The following is a 19,780-nucleotide window of genomic DNA, read 5'->3' on the forward strand; positions in this document are numbered from 1 at the left end:
CCTTGACTCCCTGAAATAAATCCCACTTGGTCATGCTTATATTTAAAAAAAAAAAAAGAACCTACAACCGAGATTACTTTATCCAGCAAAGCTATCATTCAGAATTAAAGGTCGGATAAAGAGCTTCACAGATAAGGAAAAGCTAAAGGAGTTCATCACCACCAAACCAGTATTATATGAAATGCTGAAAGGTATCTATCCTTTAAAAGAGGAAGAAGAAAAAGGTAAAGATACAAATTATGAACAACAAATACACATCTATCAACAAGTGAATCTAAAAATCAAGTGATTTAATAATCTGATGAACAGAATAAAAGGTGAGTATAATAGAATCAGGGGCATAGAAAGGGAGTGGACTGACTATTCTTGCGGGGGGGGAAAGGGGTGTGGGGGTGCGGGAAGAGATTGGACAAAATTGTATACCTATGGATGAGGACAGTGGGGTGGGGGGGCTAAGGGCAGAGGTTGGGGTGGGAACCGGGTAGAGGGGAGCTATGGGGGGAAAAAAGAGGAACAACTATAATAATCTGAACAATAAAGATATAATTTTAAAAAAAATGCAAACTCATTGCATGTACTTGCAGGCTTTGCTCCTACCTGTGTCCATCTCATCCACATTGCTGAGGAAGTCCTCCGGGGTGGTGGGGACACTGTAGCATCCTAGCCCCAGGCCGCTGTCGGTGCTCTGCTCCCTTGAATGATATGGTCCACTGGAGAGCAAAAGTGGAGGAATGTCAAGATGAACCCACTAGCCCTGACGGGTTTGGCTCAGTGGATAGAGCGACAGCCTGCAGACTGAAGGGTCCCAGGTTCGATTCTGGTCAAGGGCACATACCTTGGTTGGGGGCACATCCCCAGTGGGAGGTGTGTGGGAGGCAGCTGATCGATGTTTCTCTCTCATCAATGTTTCTAACTCTCTATCCCTCTCCCTTCCTCTCTGTAAAAAATCAATAAAATATATTTTTTAAAAAAAAGATGAACCCACTAAAAAAATCTCCAAATTAAAGTATCATGAAAACCCTAACCTAGTGTAGTTCTGTCATTTGGCCCAACTTTCCAGGTAATGAAAAAAGGCACAATTTGTAGCTCCTTTTAATTTTTTGAAACATACCCAATGTCCATGAAATTAATAAATTGTAAGCAAATAAAATTGGCTGTTCATAGTAAATTGGTTGATTTCTGTTTCATCTTAAAACGGTATTTTGAACACTAGTCTACATATCAAGTATAACAGCATTATATAAATTTAAAAAAAAATAGAAAACAGTGTTGAACGCTGCTTAGGGATGCACACATTATCAGGCAACCAGAAGCATAAAAGCATGTGTGATGAACGTGCAGTGGTAGAAATGAGTTTAAATATTAACTGTAATGCTTATTTCAAAAAATAAATCTATAAAAATATGGGAAATCTGGGTTTGGGGTACATGGTGAATCTCACATTATTCTTTATACTTTTCTGAACATTTGAAATACTTTAAAATCAACACTTTAAAAACTTTCCTTCGTTATTTTAGCTACTGTTTGTTTTCACCTCTCTCTATTTTTAATAACATTCATAATTGTATTTGTTTTCCAGAATCCTCTGAAAGGACAGAAAAGGCACAGGAAATAGAACCCTGCCCTTTATTTGAGTTTAAGAAACTAAAGGTAACTACTTCTGCTCATGAAGATATTCCTGACTAAATTATCTTTTCTGTCTGTTCTTATGTTTCCTATTTTAAAACATCATCTTTTTACAATTAATTTTATTGTGAAATAATTTTAGAATCACATAGAAGATGCAAAAGGAACAGATCCCCGTGCACTCTCCCCCAGCTTCCCCAAGGACACTTACGTAACCACAGGACAAGGATCAAAACCAGGAAACTGACATCATATAACACTATTAACTGAGCTACAGACCTTACTCACATTTCACCATAAACATCATTTCTTAACTGTTTTGTTCTCTATTTGTCACATGGCATGCTTCCCACACCCCCCCACCCCCACTAGCTACATTAAACCACAAGATTTTTCCAAATAATTACTGTGTAACACCATCCCATTGAAATAAGTTCATCCCCATTTTAAAATTATTGACAAGGGTTTCAGTCCATGTCATATCACCAATTTTTAAATTTGAGATTAAAAAAAGAAAAGGAGTTAACTTCCTCTGCTTTTATTTTTTTCTGCCACTACTTGCTGCCTCTATCCTCACTCTAACCTCCAAGCTCCCCACCTTTTCCCACACAAACAAACACCCACCATACTCTAGATCACAAAATAAAGTAAGCAAAAATAAGTGGTCCCGAATATTCACTTACCCATTGAGGAAAGGATCTGAGCTATTATTAGTGATGGATCTCATGTCTGGAGTCATGGTGGGGGCGTTAACAGCAGCCTGAACCGTGGCCAGAGTCTCGGCTTCCATGGGGAGCTGTCTACAGAGGGCAGCTTCCTGCAGAAATATGCCAGTCAGAGGGAGAGACAAGAGTTATTCCCTCAGTCTCAGGATCAGAGCAAAGTATACTTCACATGAAAACATTTCACCAAATACAAAGCACTTTACATTAATTGCTAATAAGTCAAAATCATCAGGAAATCACCAGTGTTCTTTCTCTGAAGAAAGTCTTACAGGCAAAAGACACTTCCTCACATTCACAAAGTTAATGAGAAGCTCAGCTAATATTTCTTCTCGTGACACTTAGTAATGTCCCAACCATCCAATTGCTTAAATGCCCAAATCTTAGAAAGGCCTCTCAAGGCACTTGCTCAGAGACAAGGCTATTTTTATCCTAGGGATTCAGACCAAATCTCCATCAATCAAAGCCATTCGACTCCTCTGCACTAGCAAGTACATTCTGGTCTTTGCCAGACATTGGCCAGTAAAACTGTGGGATTACAGAGTTCAAGCTCTACATTAAATCATAGCTGGCACTTTTATGTCAGTAGCCAGGAGAGCAAAACAATCAGTTAAAAACTTGTCAATCAGTTGTTCTATAGACTAATTATTTTGTCAAGGACTAAAATGGCTGAAGGTTAGGGAAACATGCAGACCTGGTCCAAATCCCTCTGCTGAATGAATGTTTGAGAGCATCTGCATTTCACTAGCAAAAATCAGAATGCTAGCATTATTTTTTAAAAGCTAATATTACTTTGCCAAGAGAGTCAACCTGAAGATTATGGATTTGACTGCAATTATTTTCTCTAGGTATAACCTCCAGGGAGTCTCTCCCATTTTGACAAACATAGTCAGACATCAAATTTCTTTCAAATTCCAGAGAATAGTTTTGCATGTTTATACTTCATCCAAAACCAAGGCTAGGCCCTTTCCATACTTATGCCTATCAGTTGCCCACTTTCCAGGCTAACAACATTGGTCTCACTGTCCCATAAACCCCCACCTTATGGCTACAATGGCAAAGAGAATATTTAGGCCATGTAAGTTATAATATCTTTATTAGATCTGTTCCAGCCCTAATATGCTATGATTTCACAGAGTAACTGCTGTCTAGACAAGTCTAGTGAAGTCATCGACTATAAAAATTTTCAGTTACTAGAGTTCACTGCACTGTTACTAGGAGTTACGGTGACATGTTTCTCACATACGGTGAGGCTGACTGATAAGAAATTGCATTGCTTGACATTCTGTTCGAGGCAGCTCTGCCTCTGTATCTATTTTTTTTCATAAGTTTATAATGGTCTTTATTATCCAGAAATGAGTGAGATCATGTGGTATTTTCCCTTCATTGACTGGCTTATTTCACTTAGCATAACTACAGCAGGAAGGCCGGGGAGGGTGGGAGGGCAGGAAGGGGGTGGGTAAGAGATCAACCGAAGGACTTGTATGCATGCATATAAGCATAACCAATGGACATAAGACACTGGGGGGGAGGGGAGGCCAGGGTATTATCAAGGGTGGGAGAAAAAGGAGGCATATGTAATACCTTTGTAATACTTTAAGCAATAAAAAAAACAACAACCACAAGGAATTGTATGCATGCATATAAGCATAACCAATGGCCATAAGACACTGGGGGTTAGGGGAGGCCAGGGGATTGTCAAGGGCAGGGGAAAAAAAGGAGACATATGTAACACTCTTTGTAATACTTTAAGCAATAAAAAAAAGAAGAAAAAAAGAAATTGCATTGCTAACATACACTGAAATTAATGCCCTGGCTAGGAAGGGCTCCTGGTTCACTTTTGCTCATTTAGCTTGCAAATAATCAGAATACTTAACTAGCACAGATTTTATTCAGTTAATCCATAAAAAGCAAGGAAACAAAAAGAAAGGAGATTTTTTTTTAAGTTGATTTTAATCCATAATCCAAATCTTGGAAATGCCTCTGAATAAATATAGAAAAGTCTGCTGGTCCTTACATGGCAAGCAGTGTGCATTGGAAACCTTATTTCCCAACCAAAGCTTACCCGAAGGCCTCATAGGGGTGACCAACAGGGATTGAACCTTGTATGAGGAGCCTAGAACCCACCAACCCCTCACGCACATTCATACACTAATAAATGTGGGTTTTAGCCCCGAACTGATGCCCTTTTATTATTTTTTAATGTATTTTATTGATTTCAGAGAGGAAGGGAGAGGGAGAGAAGGAGAGAAACATCAATGATGAGAGAGAATCATTGATCAGTTGCCTCCTGCATGCCCCCTACTGGGGATCAAGCCCAAAATCCTGGCATGTGCCCTTGACTGGAATCGAACTTGGGATCCTTCAGTCCACAGGCCAACACTCTATCTATTGAGCCAAACCAGCTAGGGCTAGCACCATGTTTTAAGAATACTGTTTGAGTTTGTAATTTTAGGTAGTCTGAATATAAACATAAGAATCATTTTGGTAGTTTCATGGAATAAAAAAAATCCATATTAGATACATAAAGCATATGAATTATTTATCATTTATAATGATATAATGTGAAAATGTTTACATTATAAGAAAAAATACCAGATACCAGGTATAAGCTTTCCTACTCATTTAAATTACTCCTGGCATATTTCACATAAATACAATATAGAACTTTTTTTTTAATGCCTGTATGTGGCTAAATATGTAAATAAAATTCAAAAGAACTATCTATATATATAAAAGCCTAAGCGACTGTTACAACAAAATGACCAAAAAGACTCATTGACCAGTCACTATGATGAGCACTGACCACCAGGGGGCAGATGCTCAATGCAGGAGCTGCACCCTGGTGGTCAGTGTGCTCCCACAGCCAACTTCCCTCGGGCAGCCAACCTCCCCCGCACCAGCAGCCAACCTCCCACAGCTCTCCCCACCCTCTCTTCCCTCGGCCCCTATCAGGACTGGGCGAGACAACCCCAATTGGCCCTTTTCTCCTACCAGGTGTAGGGACCCCACCCATGCATGTGTATAATAATCAAAGCTGAAAGAACCTGTAGTATAATAGGAGAAGAGGTTCACTGTGCCATTTCACATTTGTTTCATCTATTTTAAATTAAAGATAACCAAAGCTCCATTCTCCAGCAGCACTGTTTCTCTACTTGAAAGACTTGACTCTCAGGTCATCATAAGCATAAGGCTATGTTCTGTCTGCAGGGGACTCACAGTATCATTTTCCACCTTCAAATGATTAACAAATGAGAGAATACAGAAAGGGTGTTAAATGCATCTGAATAACTTTATTTTTATATTCCTCACCCGAGGATATGCTTTTATTAAAGAGAGAGAGAGAGAGAGAAAGAGAGAGAGAGAGAGAGAGAGAGAAATATTGATGAGAGAAAGAAACATGATCTGTTGCCTCCCAAACACTCCCTAACCGGGATTGAACCTGCAACTTAGGTTTGTGCCCTGAACAGGAAGGAAACCTGAAACCTTTTGGTGCATGGGACGACACTCCTACCAACTGAGCTACATGGCCAGGCCATAACTTTGAAATATAAATTAGGCTAGTCTGAGTTGGAAAGTTATCATAAGGGGCAACATTTCCTCCAAGATTATTCCACACAGCAGCCAACCCGAAGATCATGCTGTCCCCTACTAGAAACCCACCTACATGTTCTTCACTTATTCATTGAGCAAATATTTATCGAGTACCTACTATATCCCAGCTGTTGCAGGCAGTGGGGACATAGGAGTGAACATGACAAAGCCCTGCAGGACAGCCCTGTCCACTTTCCTCCTTTATCTCCGACACATCCCCTTACACATCCCCTCCCTGCTGCCTCTCCCACTTCCAGCATCTGCACCAACTGTTCCCTCTGCTTGGAACATGCTCCTCAGATCTTCCCAAAGTTCACTCCCTCACTAATGTTTATTTCCTACAAATGCCTTCTCCTCAAAGATTGCATGAAAATTTCTCCATAGCAACTTATATATTTGTTGGCTGTCTTTCCCATTAGCTCAAGAGGGAAAGGTTTTGTCATGTTCACTCCTATGTCCCCAATGCCTACAGCAGCTAGGCATATAGTAGGTACATGATAAACATTTGCTCAATGCATAAGTAAAAAACATTATTGGAATTCAAATGAAGATATTTTAAATTGTAATTAGTAATAAAAAATAAACTAAGAACATTCAATTCTCACCTTCAACCACAAATATGAGAGTAATAACAGCCTATAGTATACACTGCTTACTAACCAGGCACAAACTTCATCCTCATGTGATAATCCCACTACACTCCTCCTTGCTCCAAACATAGAGAGTGAACAGGAGGGCAAAGTGATCAGGAGCAGGGATTTCAGGGCTAGATGCTTTGATTTGAACTCTGGCCCTGACATCTCCCAGCCAATTCTTTAACCCTGTGATCCTCTTTTGCAGAGTGGGGATAACAACAGCATCTGCCCAATAAAGCTGCTGTGATGATAAAGTGAGGTTACATATGTAAGGCTCATAGAACATGAGCTCACCTAATCAATGTTAACTGTTATTATTATCATCTCGTGTTCTATATTCCAATCCCTGAAAACAAAATAAAAAATCTTAAAGGTCACACTATTGTGTGGCCTGAGTGTCTGACACGTCTTCCTGGTCAACTTCCACCCTGAAGGATTAAAGTGTGAAGTTCATTATGATGCGTCAGCAAGACTAAGAAAACAATTTCTTTTTTTAAACCTTTTTGTATAACATAAAATTAGTGTGTGGGGGGGTGTTTGTTTGTTTTTAAATCCTCACCCAAGGACATGTTTTTATTGATCTTAGAGAGAGCTGAAGGGGAGAAAGGGAAGGAGGGAGGGAGAGAGAGAGAGAGAAAGGGAGGGAGAGAGAGAGAAAGGGAGAGAAAGAGAGAGAGAAACATTGATGTAAGAGAGAAACATCAATCAGTTGCCTCTTGTACCCACCCCATTGGGGATGGAGCAGGCAATCTGAGTATGTGCCCTGACCAAGAATCAAACCCACGACCTTTCGGTATAAGGTATGATGCTCAAACCAACTGAGCCACATTGGCCAGGGTTAAATTAGTTTTTAATATAAATGGAGAATGGTGAGAATTTTCAGTTCACTTAATTATATTTTATAAAATAACTAGAGGACCGGTGCACAAAAACTTGTGCAATTGGGGGGCGGGGGAGGGGTTCCTTCAGCCCGGCCTGAGCCCTCTCACAGTCTGGGACCCCTCAGGGGATGTCCACCTACTGGCTTAGGCCCGTTCCCCAGAGAATCGGGCCTAAGCTAGCAGTCAGACATCCCTCTGGCAGCCCTGGAGACCTCGGGGAATGTCCACTTGCCAGTGGGGAGCAGGCTTAAGCTGTAGTCGGACATCCTTAGCATTGCTGAGGGAGCGCACTGACCACCAGGGGGCAGCTCCTGCATTGAGCATCTGCCCCCTGGTGGTCAGTGTGTGTCAAAGTGACCAGTCATTCCCAGTGGCTCTGCTGTTAGGGTCAATTTGCATATTGCCCTTTTATTATATAGGACTAGAGGCCTGATGCACAAAAATTTGTGCACTCGAGGGGAGGGGGCCTCAACCCGGCCTGTGCCCTCTCGCAGGCTGGGACCCCTCGGGAGATAACGACCTGCTGGCTTAGGCCTGCTCCCGGGTGGCAGAGGCCAGGCCCAATCCCTAGGTGCAGCCCCTGGTCGGGCTCAGAGCAGGGCTGATTGGGGAGTTGGGGTGCCGCCCCCTGTCAGGCACAGAGCAGGTTGGATTGGGAGGTTGTTATGCCACCCTCAGTCACGCTCAGGGTAGGGCCGATTGGGGGGTTGGGGCACCGCCCCTTGTCACACTCAAGGCAGGGTCGATGGGGAGGTTGCAGCGCCGCCCCGTCACGCATAGAGCAGGGCCAATCAGGGGGTTGGGGTGCTGGCCCCTTTCCCTCACAAAGCAGGGCCCATCAGGGGGGTTGTGGCTCCATACCCTGTCACACACAGAGCAGGGCCGATCAGGGGGTTGGGGCGCTGCAGCCTGTCACACACAGAGCTGCAGGGCGATCAGGGGGTTTGGGCGCTGCCCCCTGTCACGCTGATCCTGGTGCTGGGAGGCCTCGCGGCTCCGCTGATCCCTGTGCTGGGAGGCATATTACCCTTTTACTATATAGAATAGAGGCCTGGTGCATGGGTGGAGCTGGCTGGTTTGCCCTGAAGGGTGTCCTGGATCAGGGTGTGGGTCCCTACTGGGGTGCCTGGCCATCCAGGATGAGGGGATGGTGGCTGTTTTCAGGCTGGCAGGTGACTGAAGCTCCCACCCGCTCCTTTTTTCTGTTTTTTTTTTTTTTTTTTTATTCTGGGCCAGCTTTAGCTCTGAGGCTTGGCTCCAGCTCTTAGGCCTCCTCTGCTGAAAGCAGGTATCTGGTTTGTTTGGGTTCTATAATCAAAACACTGTTTCAACTCCCGCTCTGAGATCCTGGCTGGCTGAAAGCAGGTTTCTGGGGTTTTGTTTAACTTCTATATTTGTAACAATGTTTCAAACTGCAAGCTCAGAGGCCAGCAGCGGCAGGTGGGGCATGTTGGCTTCCTCCGTCACTGAAGCAAGCAAGCCTCATGTTAGCTTCAAGTTGCCTGGCTGCTGGCCGCCATCATGGCTGGCAGTTAATTTGCATATTGCCCTGATTAGCCAATGGGAAGGGTAGCGGACGTATGGCTAATTACCATGTTTCTCTTTTATTAGATAGGATAGTTCTACATTTAGAATTTCTAAAAGTATCACTTTTTTTTTGAATGACAGTATTTTTCTACTGCTCATGAATGGAAGGAGAAAAAAAAGCAGCAAGAAATCCTAGTTTTTTAAATAAAAGGGCAAACCTCACGAACACATCTCCATCCAAACAAGGGAGGATTTAAAAAACAACTAAGTTTAGGTATAAAATTCAACCCCAAATTCAGTATGCTTCTAGCTGCCTTGACACCTACGGCCCTGTGTGGGCAGAACCAAGAGGCAAACACTGACCAAGAAGCAGCAGACAGTCAAGACTGTTGGAACTGGAACAGCTGAAGCTAAGCTAGAAGATGGGGGCACTGGACTATGTAAACTGATGTGAAAACAGGGGGACAGTTGATCAAAGCTGGTCCAGGACATGACTCAGGACTCCAACTCAAGAGAATTGATGGTGCAGCTGCCATAACCAACCCTGTGCTCCGTCCTCAGCTTCCCCTAGTTGAGGCAGAAGAAATGCTAAGCTGGAGGCACATCCAAGCCTCTTGGCCTGTCTCTCATCTCCCACTTCCACTCCAGTTCAACAGGTCTATTCACAGACCCCTTCCCAGTATCCCTTCCACCCCCACCCACCCTGTTCTCCCAAAGAAGTCTTCAGTTTCCTAGACTCCTCAGAACTTTGGGTCTCCCTTCATTTAGCCAGATCTCACCCACCCTTAGAGCAGCGGTCACCAACCTTTCGGACCTCACAGGCCACCAGTGGTCCATGGAGCACCGGTTGGCGACTGCTGCCTTAGAGGCTCCATTACACCACCTTTTCCAGGATGCCTTCCCTGACTACCATAACCACAGCAAGCTACCTTCCCTTTCTCCCAGCCCTTAACTCCTAAACAAACACATCATCCAGCAGGGGTCTGAAACCTCGTGTCTCCCAAAACACTCCTCATCAAGCCCCAAAGCAGCTCTTCCTACTAACTTCAAGCTTTCTCTGAAGGCCCACACCACTTAGCCCAGCTCAAAGTCCAAGTCAGCTGATTCTCTCAATCCCCACAACTCCTTCATTCCTGTATTCCTTTATTCATTCATTCATTCATTTATTTAAATACTACGGAGACTAGCAGGTGCCAGATACTGTTCTCAGAAGCAGAGGCACAGCAGCAAATACAGACAGTGCCCTACCTCATGGAGCATTCCAGAGGGCGAAACAGGCTATACAAATAATGATGGACAAGAGACAAGCCTGGTGGAGTCCATGTCCCTGATATCTCCTTGGTCCAAACCCAGCTTCCATCTCAAGTAGCAGGTCAGCACTCTTCCCCTGGGCATTTCAACAGACCTGCCCACCTTGTCAAGGCTGTATCCAGGTCTCTGTTCTACACTTTGCTGAGGTCTTTACAAAGACTGACCAGAAAAGAAAATTAAGATGGGAAGGGTCTCGATGAACTGTCCTATGAAGAAGTAGGAGACTATTTAACCAGAGGAAAGATTTGAGGGGCACACTTTGGCTCTCAAACTATCAAGGAAACATTACTTGGGAGCAGGAAGATCCCTTCTACCCAAACTTGGGGCCAATATGATGAAGGACTTTCTAATTATCAGTCCATTCTGGGGTGGAACTAGCTGTTCTGCATTCTCTGGGGTACTGGACACTGCAATTCCCAAGCAGTTGTGAAAGGCTCAGTGCTATTAGACATGTCCTGAGCTTGGCACAGGGAAAAAGTGTATTTCACATAAAAAAGATTGGAGTTCAAGTCCCAGCTCAGCTACTCCCCAGCTATAATGGCTGGGACTAAATTCTTAACCTTTCTTGATAGTTTATTCATCTGACTCACTTTTCTGGGATGTTATAAAAATTTAAAAGCATGTTTATAAAGAAGCTAGTACTGTAGGGCAGCCAACAGAATGAATAACCCATAGTAGTAAATGTTTTTAGAGGCAGGAATATTAGCTCATACTTGCAAATGGCTCTCAATGTGTGAAGCGCTGTTCTGAGCACTTTAACAAACTATTTCATTTCATCCTCAGGACTATCCAACTGTCTCTATATGGCAGATGAGGAAACTGAGGCACTGAGAAGTTAAGCAACTTTCCCACGATCTGGCTCCAGAGTCTATTCTCATGGCCACCACGCCAACAGTTTGGCAGACAGAGGAAAGCCGAGGGTTGAGGTTGGCAGACCTCAAATTTTTGGCCCTTTCACCTACTGGCTGTGAGACTGGAACAGGGTATTTCATTGATCTGGGCCCGTTTTCCAAGCTCTGATATGGAAATACCGACCCCCACCCCTCAGACAGTTTAGAGGAGGATTTATTGAAACAGCCCATTTAACTCTTGAACACAGTTAACTGTCCTGAATTGGGAAAGCGATTGAACTGCATGGTTCTATGTTCCTTTTCAATGTATATATGGATGGAGCTAGTGTCCTAGGAAAACACAACACATCAAGCAAAGTTACACTTTCAGATTTTAAAGGCCAGTTTCAGAAAGATCTGGAAAGCTGCTCCTGGTAATCCACTCCTTACTTCCTCCACCACAACTTTACTTTGTCTCTAGACCCAGCCTGGAGTGGAAAGACTGCTGCAAAATGAAGGCTTTGAGACTCTCTCTTGGAGTTTTTGGTTGAGGTTGTGGTCATCCATCTAGCTCCCTGAAATGGATAATTATATGTAGGTTTAAAAACACCCTCTCCTAGCCCTGGCCTGTTTGGCTCAACCTTCAGACTGAAAGGTCCCGGGTTCGATTCCGGTCAAGGGCACATGCCCAGGTGGCGGGCTCGGTCTTCAGTGGGGGCGTGCAGGAGGTGGCAAATTGGTGATTCTCTCTCATCATTGATATTTCTCTCTCTCTCTCCCTCTCCCTTCCTCTCTGAAATCAATAAAAATATATTTAAAAAAACAACAACACCCTCTCCTAACAGCTAGGGGAGAGGGTGGTGATTAAAGAGCTGGAGGGTGAAGGTGTGAAAACACTGATTTGTCAGTAGAAGGAAGCAAACCCCAGACCTCCTCCCCTCCAGCTCCCCAGGGCCTGCAGCTCACCCTCAGAATAAATCAACAGCAGAGTGAGCAACTCCACAACAGGTGAGGGCCTCTGCGGCCAGTCCGGGGCTGAGGACGGCCTCTGCCATGGCTCCTGCCTCCCTGGAATATACTTCAAAGAGAAACAAATGACAATAACCTTTTCCAAGGGTGTCCTGCTTGATATAAGTGTGCGTTCCAGGGATTCCAGAAGAATGGAAGATTGGATTGTTTTAATTATAAAGGGTGGGGTGACTAGAAACTAATGAAAAAATAAAGACCTTTTGAAATCCTAACATTAAAACAGTTATTCCCATGCAGAGCAGCGCCTCTCTCTGCCCAAAGGCTGAGGCTTTAGAGGCAGAACGCTGAATTATTCACCTTCTAGAAACCCACTGTCACATTTTAGGGAGCCTCCCTTCTTGAAACACTTCATCACACGCTCAGCTGCCAGAACTGCCGCTATGAAAGAACAACGGGAAGTCTAGCATTTTCAGGAAGACAATTAGAGTCTGTACTATTATACACGGCCTGTTTGTTGTTCTTTTAATTCAGGGTGTATATAACAACATTACATTATTATATAATCTCTGTTGTTTCTGAGAATCACATACGGAACACATAATTTAGATATTATAATCACAGCATAACTTCCATGACATTCTCTTCGCTTAAAAAAATAGCTGAATGGACCTTGACATGGAATAGTTCTTCATACTTTGGTGATCTCATTAAGACCAGAAATCAGCAGCTGCTTTTCCCTTCGTGCAAATTTGGTGAACCTGCGTTTAAAAATGTGTTCAATTTATAACATTTTCTGAAGGGTCCTTTTAAAAAGACTGGGATTGATATTATTTTTTCAAAAAATGAGAAGATTTTAGAAAATGGATCATTTCTGGGACTTGTGGGCAAACCAAACACTTGACGGAAGAGCTCTGTAAGGAAAGGATCCAAGTCTATCTGCTCACCGCTCTGCATTCAGTGTCCTGAGCACGTTGAACAATGAATGAATGAATTTGGAGAACCAGGCTGTTCTAGAGGGATTTAAAGGTTGGTGGAATCACAGTCAACCCTGAAATGTAATTCTATAAAATGTTTTTTTAAAAGTTAAATTTTAGCTCCTTTTCTAAAGGAAAGATTTTATAAAATAGCCACCACGTATGCTTCATGACCTGCTATGATATGACACTTTTTAACCTCTCTAAATAGCTATTCTTCACACAACAAAACACAGACCTCAGAACCTTCACCCCAGACCAGTGCTGCTCACAGCTGGGCATGTCCCTCCCAGCACCCTTGGTCAGGAATGGCTGTGAGAAGCCCGCCAGCTGGCCAGCAGGACCCGGTAGTGGTGTTCAAGCCCAAGAGAAATCTCTGAGACCAGCCAAAAAACTTCCACAGCCTCCCGCCCAAACCCTCTGTCCTCTTCCTTGTTGCCCTGGCAACCAGAGGCCAACCTTAGTCAGCATTTTTGTTTGAATGAGCTGCATTCTTCTGTCCACTGAGCCCTAATCAAGGAAAGGATGGAGGTAAACTCAGTCCTGAACTTGCTTGAGAACAATACCGGTTTCTCAACAACGCAGACCCCGAGAAGGGGCCCTGGGACTGACAGGAAGATTATAATACTGGAGACAGAAGCCCCGACTCATACCCCGGCTTCATATTTAAATGAATAATACACATGAAAAGAAACACTCTCCTCAGATAAAGGCCTGAGTCTGTTTCCATGTAAAGAAATTGTTCTCTCAGACAGGCAAATAGGGACTGAGAAGCCTGTTTCTCAATTTCTTACCAGTTACTAAAATTTTCCATTTCATTAGGCAAAGTTGCAAACATGTCCTTTATAATACTGAGTAAATACTGTGTTGAATTTTAGGCTGTAACAGCAAAATATTCTATAGTCATTGTAGGCAGGTGTGACTCATGTAATCTTAAAATATACGTTTAGCCCTGTTGTAGAAAAGATTCAAGGCAGCTTAGAATAGACACAACCAAAGTCACAGCACAATTTCCATGATACAGAATATAAAGTGACTGCCCAATGCATTAGGAGATGACAAAACAGTAATGTGATATGCTAGTAACTGTGTTTTAAATAACAAAGTACACACACAAATCCATACAAAGACTAGAAAGAAATCACATCTTCATAGTTACTCTACCTAGGTAAGAGCATGAGTGATGATGTTTTTCCTTGTTTTTGAGTATGTTAAATATTTTTATAATGAATGTGTTTTATGCTTGCTATGATTTTATTTCCATACAGTTCTGAGTTTTGATAAATACATACCGTTGTGAAACAGCCACTAAAACTAAGATGTAGAACTGTGCCATCACCCCCCCCCCCAAAATTCCCTAGCGCTGTCCCTTTGTAGTCAGGCCCTCCTCCCTCACCCCTAACCCTGGCAACCACTCATCTGTCCTCTGTCCCTATTGGTTGCCTTTTCCAGAATGTCATATAAATGGAATCATATAGTATGTAGCTATTTGGGGTCCGACTTCTTTCACTTAGCAAAATGATTTATTTTGTCTCAATTAGGAAAAAACAAGGCACTCAATTATATTTTTAAAAGTTAAAACTTTAGTTTTCTACTTAATAAAAAAAAAGAAAAAAATATCCACAAATTGAATTCTAATTCCTTTTCTAAAAATATGAAGATACCAAGAAGTACAATTTTAACTGAAATTGTTCTTTCTAGGGTTGCCACTGCTCTGATGGGCCCAGAACTGCTTCATAGCCTTTTGGGAAATTTAGCAAAAATCAAACTCTCATTATCAGGACCAGTGGAGAAGGTCTTTCACGAAAGTTCACTCTGCACAATGTCTGTAATAGATGCCTGTTGAAAACAGGGGAAGATCTACTTTCTTAAAAAGGTAGTGTCCTGGGATCCCCACCCCGGTGCTGGTGGCACCCCTCTACTCAGAGCACCTAACACATTCTGAGATAATTCACCAATTATCAGATACAAGTAGCTCAACTCTGTTGCTACAGCAGCCAATGTTTAATTGTAGAAGCAAGCCATTTTTAATGAAACTGCTTCACTTCAGAAGGTTCCTACCTGGGGGAGATAGCAATCCTCATTGGCTCTTTGATCCTAATTCTGTAGCTGTTCAATAACTTGGCCTGATGGGCCACTGAAGAAAATAAAGAAGCATCCTGCACTCACATTCATAAGCCTCTGTTCTTGCCAGTGTCTGGTCTCTGCTCCAGTAATAAGAGTCAAAGATGGGAGCCACCTGGATTCCCTAAAGTAGGGAAGTGTTTGAATTCCCTCTCTGGACAATGATTAGATTTAATCACCTTGTCCCCTCTGCTAAAATATAACTTACCTGAGGGCAGCCATGTCCCATTTATTATTTTCCAATATATAAATGTTGGTTGAATAAAGGATTGAGGAGATACAGGAAGGAAGGAAAAATATTTTTCCATTATGTAATAATGGAGGTTCACTTTAGAACTGAAGTCAAACTTTCCTCAAATCCACTTTGTTAATATCCTGACATGATTTCAGTGACAATGAGTTAACATTTGAGCCCTTGGGGTTGGGAGGTGTACATTAGATTGTGCAATGAGGACCGAGAAGTGGTTTTCTCCATGGCACAATATCATCAAACTCTATGCCTAGAGATGAATGGCATGGAAGGAAGAAGCAAGAAGAGGAAGAAGAAGGAAGGACAGAAGAAACAGAATATTTACATAGCACATAATTTATAAAGAGCGTTCACATCTATCATATATCTAAGAATAATAAAAATATACAGGAGTATGATGATTTCCCAGAAATTGGGGAATAAATTCATCTACTTATTAAATGTGCTAAGCTTCCTTCCTAATACAGAGATAGAGCATAGGAAAGCCTCCCTTGAGAGAACTGCATGCCTACAAGACAAGGACCTAGTGAAGATGGGCTGCATTACCAGGGTCATCCTGCAAGCATGGGGAGAACAGGAGTTACTAACTGCCCGGTGAGCCAAGGATGTGCAGGCAGTTGTTGATGCCGAGGACATGAGAGTGGGGCACAATGAAGAGAGGAAAGTTCACATTTCTACCAGATGCTGGAAGGTAGCTAACAGCTGAACCAAATATCACTTTTATTGCCAATCCATCCCTGCCTCTGCCCTGGCTTAGGTGCAAATAGTGAAGTAGAAAAAAAAAAAAACACCAAAAAACACACAAACAAAAAAACAACAAGTAGAAAAACCACCAAGATGATAGACATAATCCACACCTGAACCATCAGGCATCTTGACAAATGCCCCAGAAAACTATTATAGACCACTCCAACTACTATATGGCTTTAAGTAGTCTCGTCAGACCATTTTTCCTATATTCCATAATAAAAGTAATGAGACATCAACTATCCATTTCATCTCTTCCTTCTAACCACACACACACACACACAGTCAAAGCTGAACTGTGTGAGCCTCTGTGCAAATCCAGACAGCTCTCCTTCCCTGTCCTACACAATGGAATGCACGCTATGAGGCAGCAAAATGCACCAAATGCCACAGCCTCTGGGGATCAGCATTAAGGAACTTGGTTGGCATTTCTGTAATAGGAACCATCAATAATACATTCTGGTTCAAAGGCACTTAGGGCTGGAATAGAGGAAACAATTTAGGGCACTTTTCCCCACCCCTTTTCAGAAATACTTTCTGTGGGAAAGAAGGAGTTGGGGCAAGAGAAAGAGAAGCAAAGAAAGAGGCAGAAACTGAGAAACAAGCCTTTGGTATGGCTTTGCCTAAGGGAAAAAACTCAGTAAAGCTCATTTAAATCTAAAACTAACAGGAAACTTACAATGTTCCTAAAATAATACTGTTTAATTTATTCTACATTATTAAATAGAAAAATTATTCCAAATGGAATTCTTATCCAAAGACAGAAAACAATAATGTAATTATTTCCCTTCTGAGAAACATGATACTGTTTATCTCAAAACAACATAAATAACTGTTACCTGAAATAACTATGAATTCAGACACAAATCCTCAGAGTAAAGGCACAACTGTAGTTACAGAGTTCAGTGGAACAGTTCAAATGAACAAAAAGCACAATTTGTGTTCATTTACCTCATTTTCAAAGGCTCTAAGGAATTATTTTAATTTACCATGTTTTTAAAACCTCATGCAGCTTGGATACTTTATATCTTTTAATTTATTTGATGAGAAATAGATTACATATATTTTTTAAAGTATCAGCTGTAATTAAAAGAGAAAATAGTGTTTACCCTAATGCAAGAAAGCTCTCTAAACCAATTATAACTTCTTACTTCCTTAAAAGCCAGTGAAAGGAAGCTACTCATGTATCTGGCTTCATGGGAGTCATAAAGCAAAGTTTGAAGAATTAAAACAATAAATGAAGCTTTCCTCCCCAAAATGTAGCCAGCAAAATTTATGAGACCAGAAAACATGTGCTGCATTAGTTTAGCAGCTCATGTTTTGTCTTGGATAGGCCAAGCCACAGAACCAGGGGAAACATGGGTTCCTTCAGGGATTCTCCTTATTCAGTTTTTGAGGTATAGCCCTGAGCCTGACCTAGAGAGAACACACAGCAGCAGTCTACTGACTGATCGAATGAATAAATGAATGATCAATGCCAAGACAGCTTTGCAGACCACTCTACCAGAGTCCACATGCAAACCATTTTCCTTGCTCATTCTCCCTCAACCTCCCTCTTTATCATGTTCCACAGCAGATCAAATATGGTCGCAGATTCTTTGTCATTTTTCCACAGAGCATCCTCTGCTACCTGCTCTAATCTGTGACTGCTTTGACCAAGAGAATATGGGAGACCTGACTCTGAGTTCCAGAGCCAGACTCTTAAGGACACTGGCCAGTTCCATTTTCTGTCTTTTGGAACATTCTCTTGGGGAGACCCAAGCTGCTATGTAATATGTGCCATTACTCTGAGATAGCCATACTAGAGATACCATAGGTAGACGCTCCAGGCTTTAGTCCCAGCTAAGCACACTTCCAGCAATCCTGACTGTGGTGCCACACGCTTGAGCACATCTGGGATCCTCCAGACTAGCCTGTCCACCAGCTGAACACCACTCAGTGACCTCAGTCAACACCACATAGAGCAAAAGCACAGTCCAGCTGAACCCTGCCTAAATTCCAGACCCAAGATGTGTGTAATATCATAAAATGGCTACTGTTTGAAGTCATTAAATTTGGGATAACGTGTTACAAAGCAATAGATAATTGGAATATATTCCTTCTCTCCTTCTAAAGCTAGCAAAAGCCAAAGGCAGCCATGCTAGTATAGCTAGTCCTGTACTCAGGTGGCTCTTCAGATAGTGCAGGCAGAGGCTGGGACAGGAAACTCATTCTACTTGAGAGGTCTGGAGCAGGGCGTTGGGCCTCTAATGCTTCTAGAGGAAGATTTACCCCAAGAAGCTACCTAGCCAACAGCTTTGGCAACAAAGGCCACAAAGCGCCACCAAGCACCTTGGAAGACCATACCTGCCTCATGAGCTCCTCTTGACGCATTCGAATCCTCTCTCTTTCCATCTGGATCCTTTGAAGCCGGAGTTTCTGCTGCTGCTGCTGCTGAGTGGTCAGCGCATTGGGCATACTCAGGAGCCCCGCTGCTGGGTTCTGAGTAGGATGGTTCTGCTGGCTCAGGGTACTGGGTGCCATTTGCTGCTGGTGCTGGTGACTCATCACTGTGGGAGGGAGGAACATAGGAGATCAATGACAAGGGTCCACAACATCTTATCAAAAGGAAACCATCACAATGTCTGTGCTTTGGAGTATAGATTTCTGGGGTCCCTTCCAAAGTACTTCCCTGTCAATCGATACTGTTTAAGTAATTATCACCTTAACTCAATTCATGGAGCCTCAGATACTGGCCCCACTCCTGACTCATTAGTCTCAGGTCTTGTACCCTGTTAAAAATCTTATTTCACACCTTCCCTTTGCCTATAATACATTTTAAGCCTTTCACAGAACATAGTGATCACAACTAAATTCTACAAAGGTTAGTTAGCACTACATATGGCATCATTTCACCAGGACACGTGGGTGTAGTGCACTTCCTCAGACCACCCGCATGTGAATGGTAGAGCTGCAGAAGCTGTGAGCCTCAGTGCTTGCTGGGTATGCAGCAATACCTAAGGTGAAGGAAAATTCATCTCACATGTAAAAACAGTGCCTGGGCCAGAGACCTGTACGCAGGCAGGACCCCATTAGTGCTTTGTCTTAAAAGGATGCCCCAAAGAAGTGTGAGCTAAGCTCAGGAACAAGTAAATGATTGAGGAAAAGCATTTCAGTTTTTGCAAAGAGAAAAATTAGTGATAAAAAATTACATTAAAGACAACAAGTTGGCCTGGAGGTCAAATCCCCCTAGTATTAACTACAACAAGATTGCGCACAAAGACGACTAGGGGGTGCACCAAGAAAGCATAAAAAATGCGGAGACAAAGAAACAGGACAAAACTGTCAATGGAGGATATTGAGTTCAGAACCACACTTTTTTTTTTTTTCAAATTTTATTTTTTGTTTTTTACAGAGAGGAAAGGAGAGAGGGAGTTAGAAACATCGATGAGAGAGAATCATCAATCAGCTGCCTCCTGCACACCTCCTACTGGGGATGTGCCCGCACCAAGGTACATGCCCTTGACCGGAATCGAACCTGGGACCCTTCAGTCCGCGGGCTGACGCTGTATCCACTGAGCCAAACAGGTTAGGGCTAATTTTCATGTTTT

At 42.7% G+C, this 19,780-nt stretch overlaps 1 protein-coding gene across 1 annotated transcript in view; it reads right to left on the bottom strand.

Annotated features, from left to right (window-relative positions):
- The window catches only part of WWTR1 (WW domain containing transcription regulator 1), a 183,736-nt gene that overhangs the window by 10,957 nt on the left and 152,999 nt on the right, over nt 1-19,780 (bottom strand). The window contains exons 4-6 of the mRNA XM_006763616.2: nt 18,537-18,739; nt 2,310-2,443; nt 598-710 (exon numbers count right to left, since the gene is read on the bottom strand). Of these exons, the coding sequence (XP_006763679.1) occupies nt 598-710; nt 2,310-2,443; nt 18,537-18,739 (450 nt within the window). The remainder of the gene's footprint in view (nt 1-597; nt 711-2,309; nt 2,444-18,536; nt 18,740-19,780) is intronic.

This window comes from Myotis davidii, unplaced genomic scaffold, assembly GCF_000327345.1.
Source record: "Myotis davidii unplaced genomic scaffold, ASM32734v1 scaffold1619, whole genome shotgun sequence".
Classification (NCBI taxonomy): Eukaryota; Metazoa; Chordata; class Mammalia; order Chiroptera; family Vespertilionidae; genus Myotis; species Myotis davidii.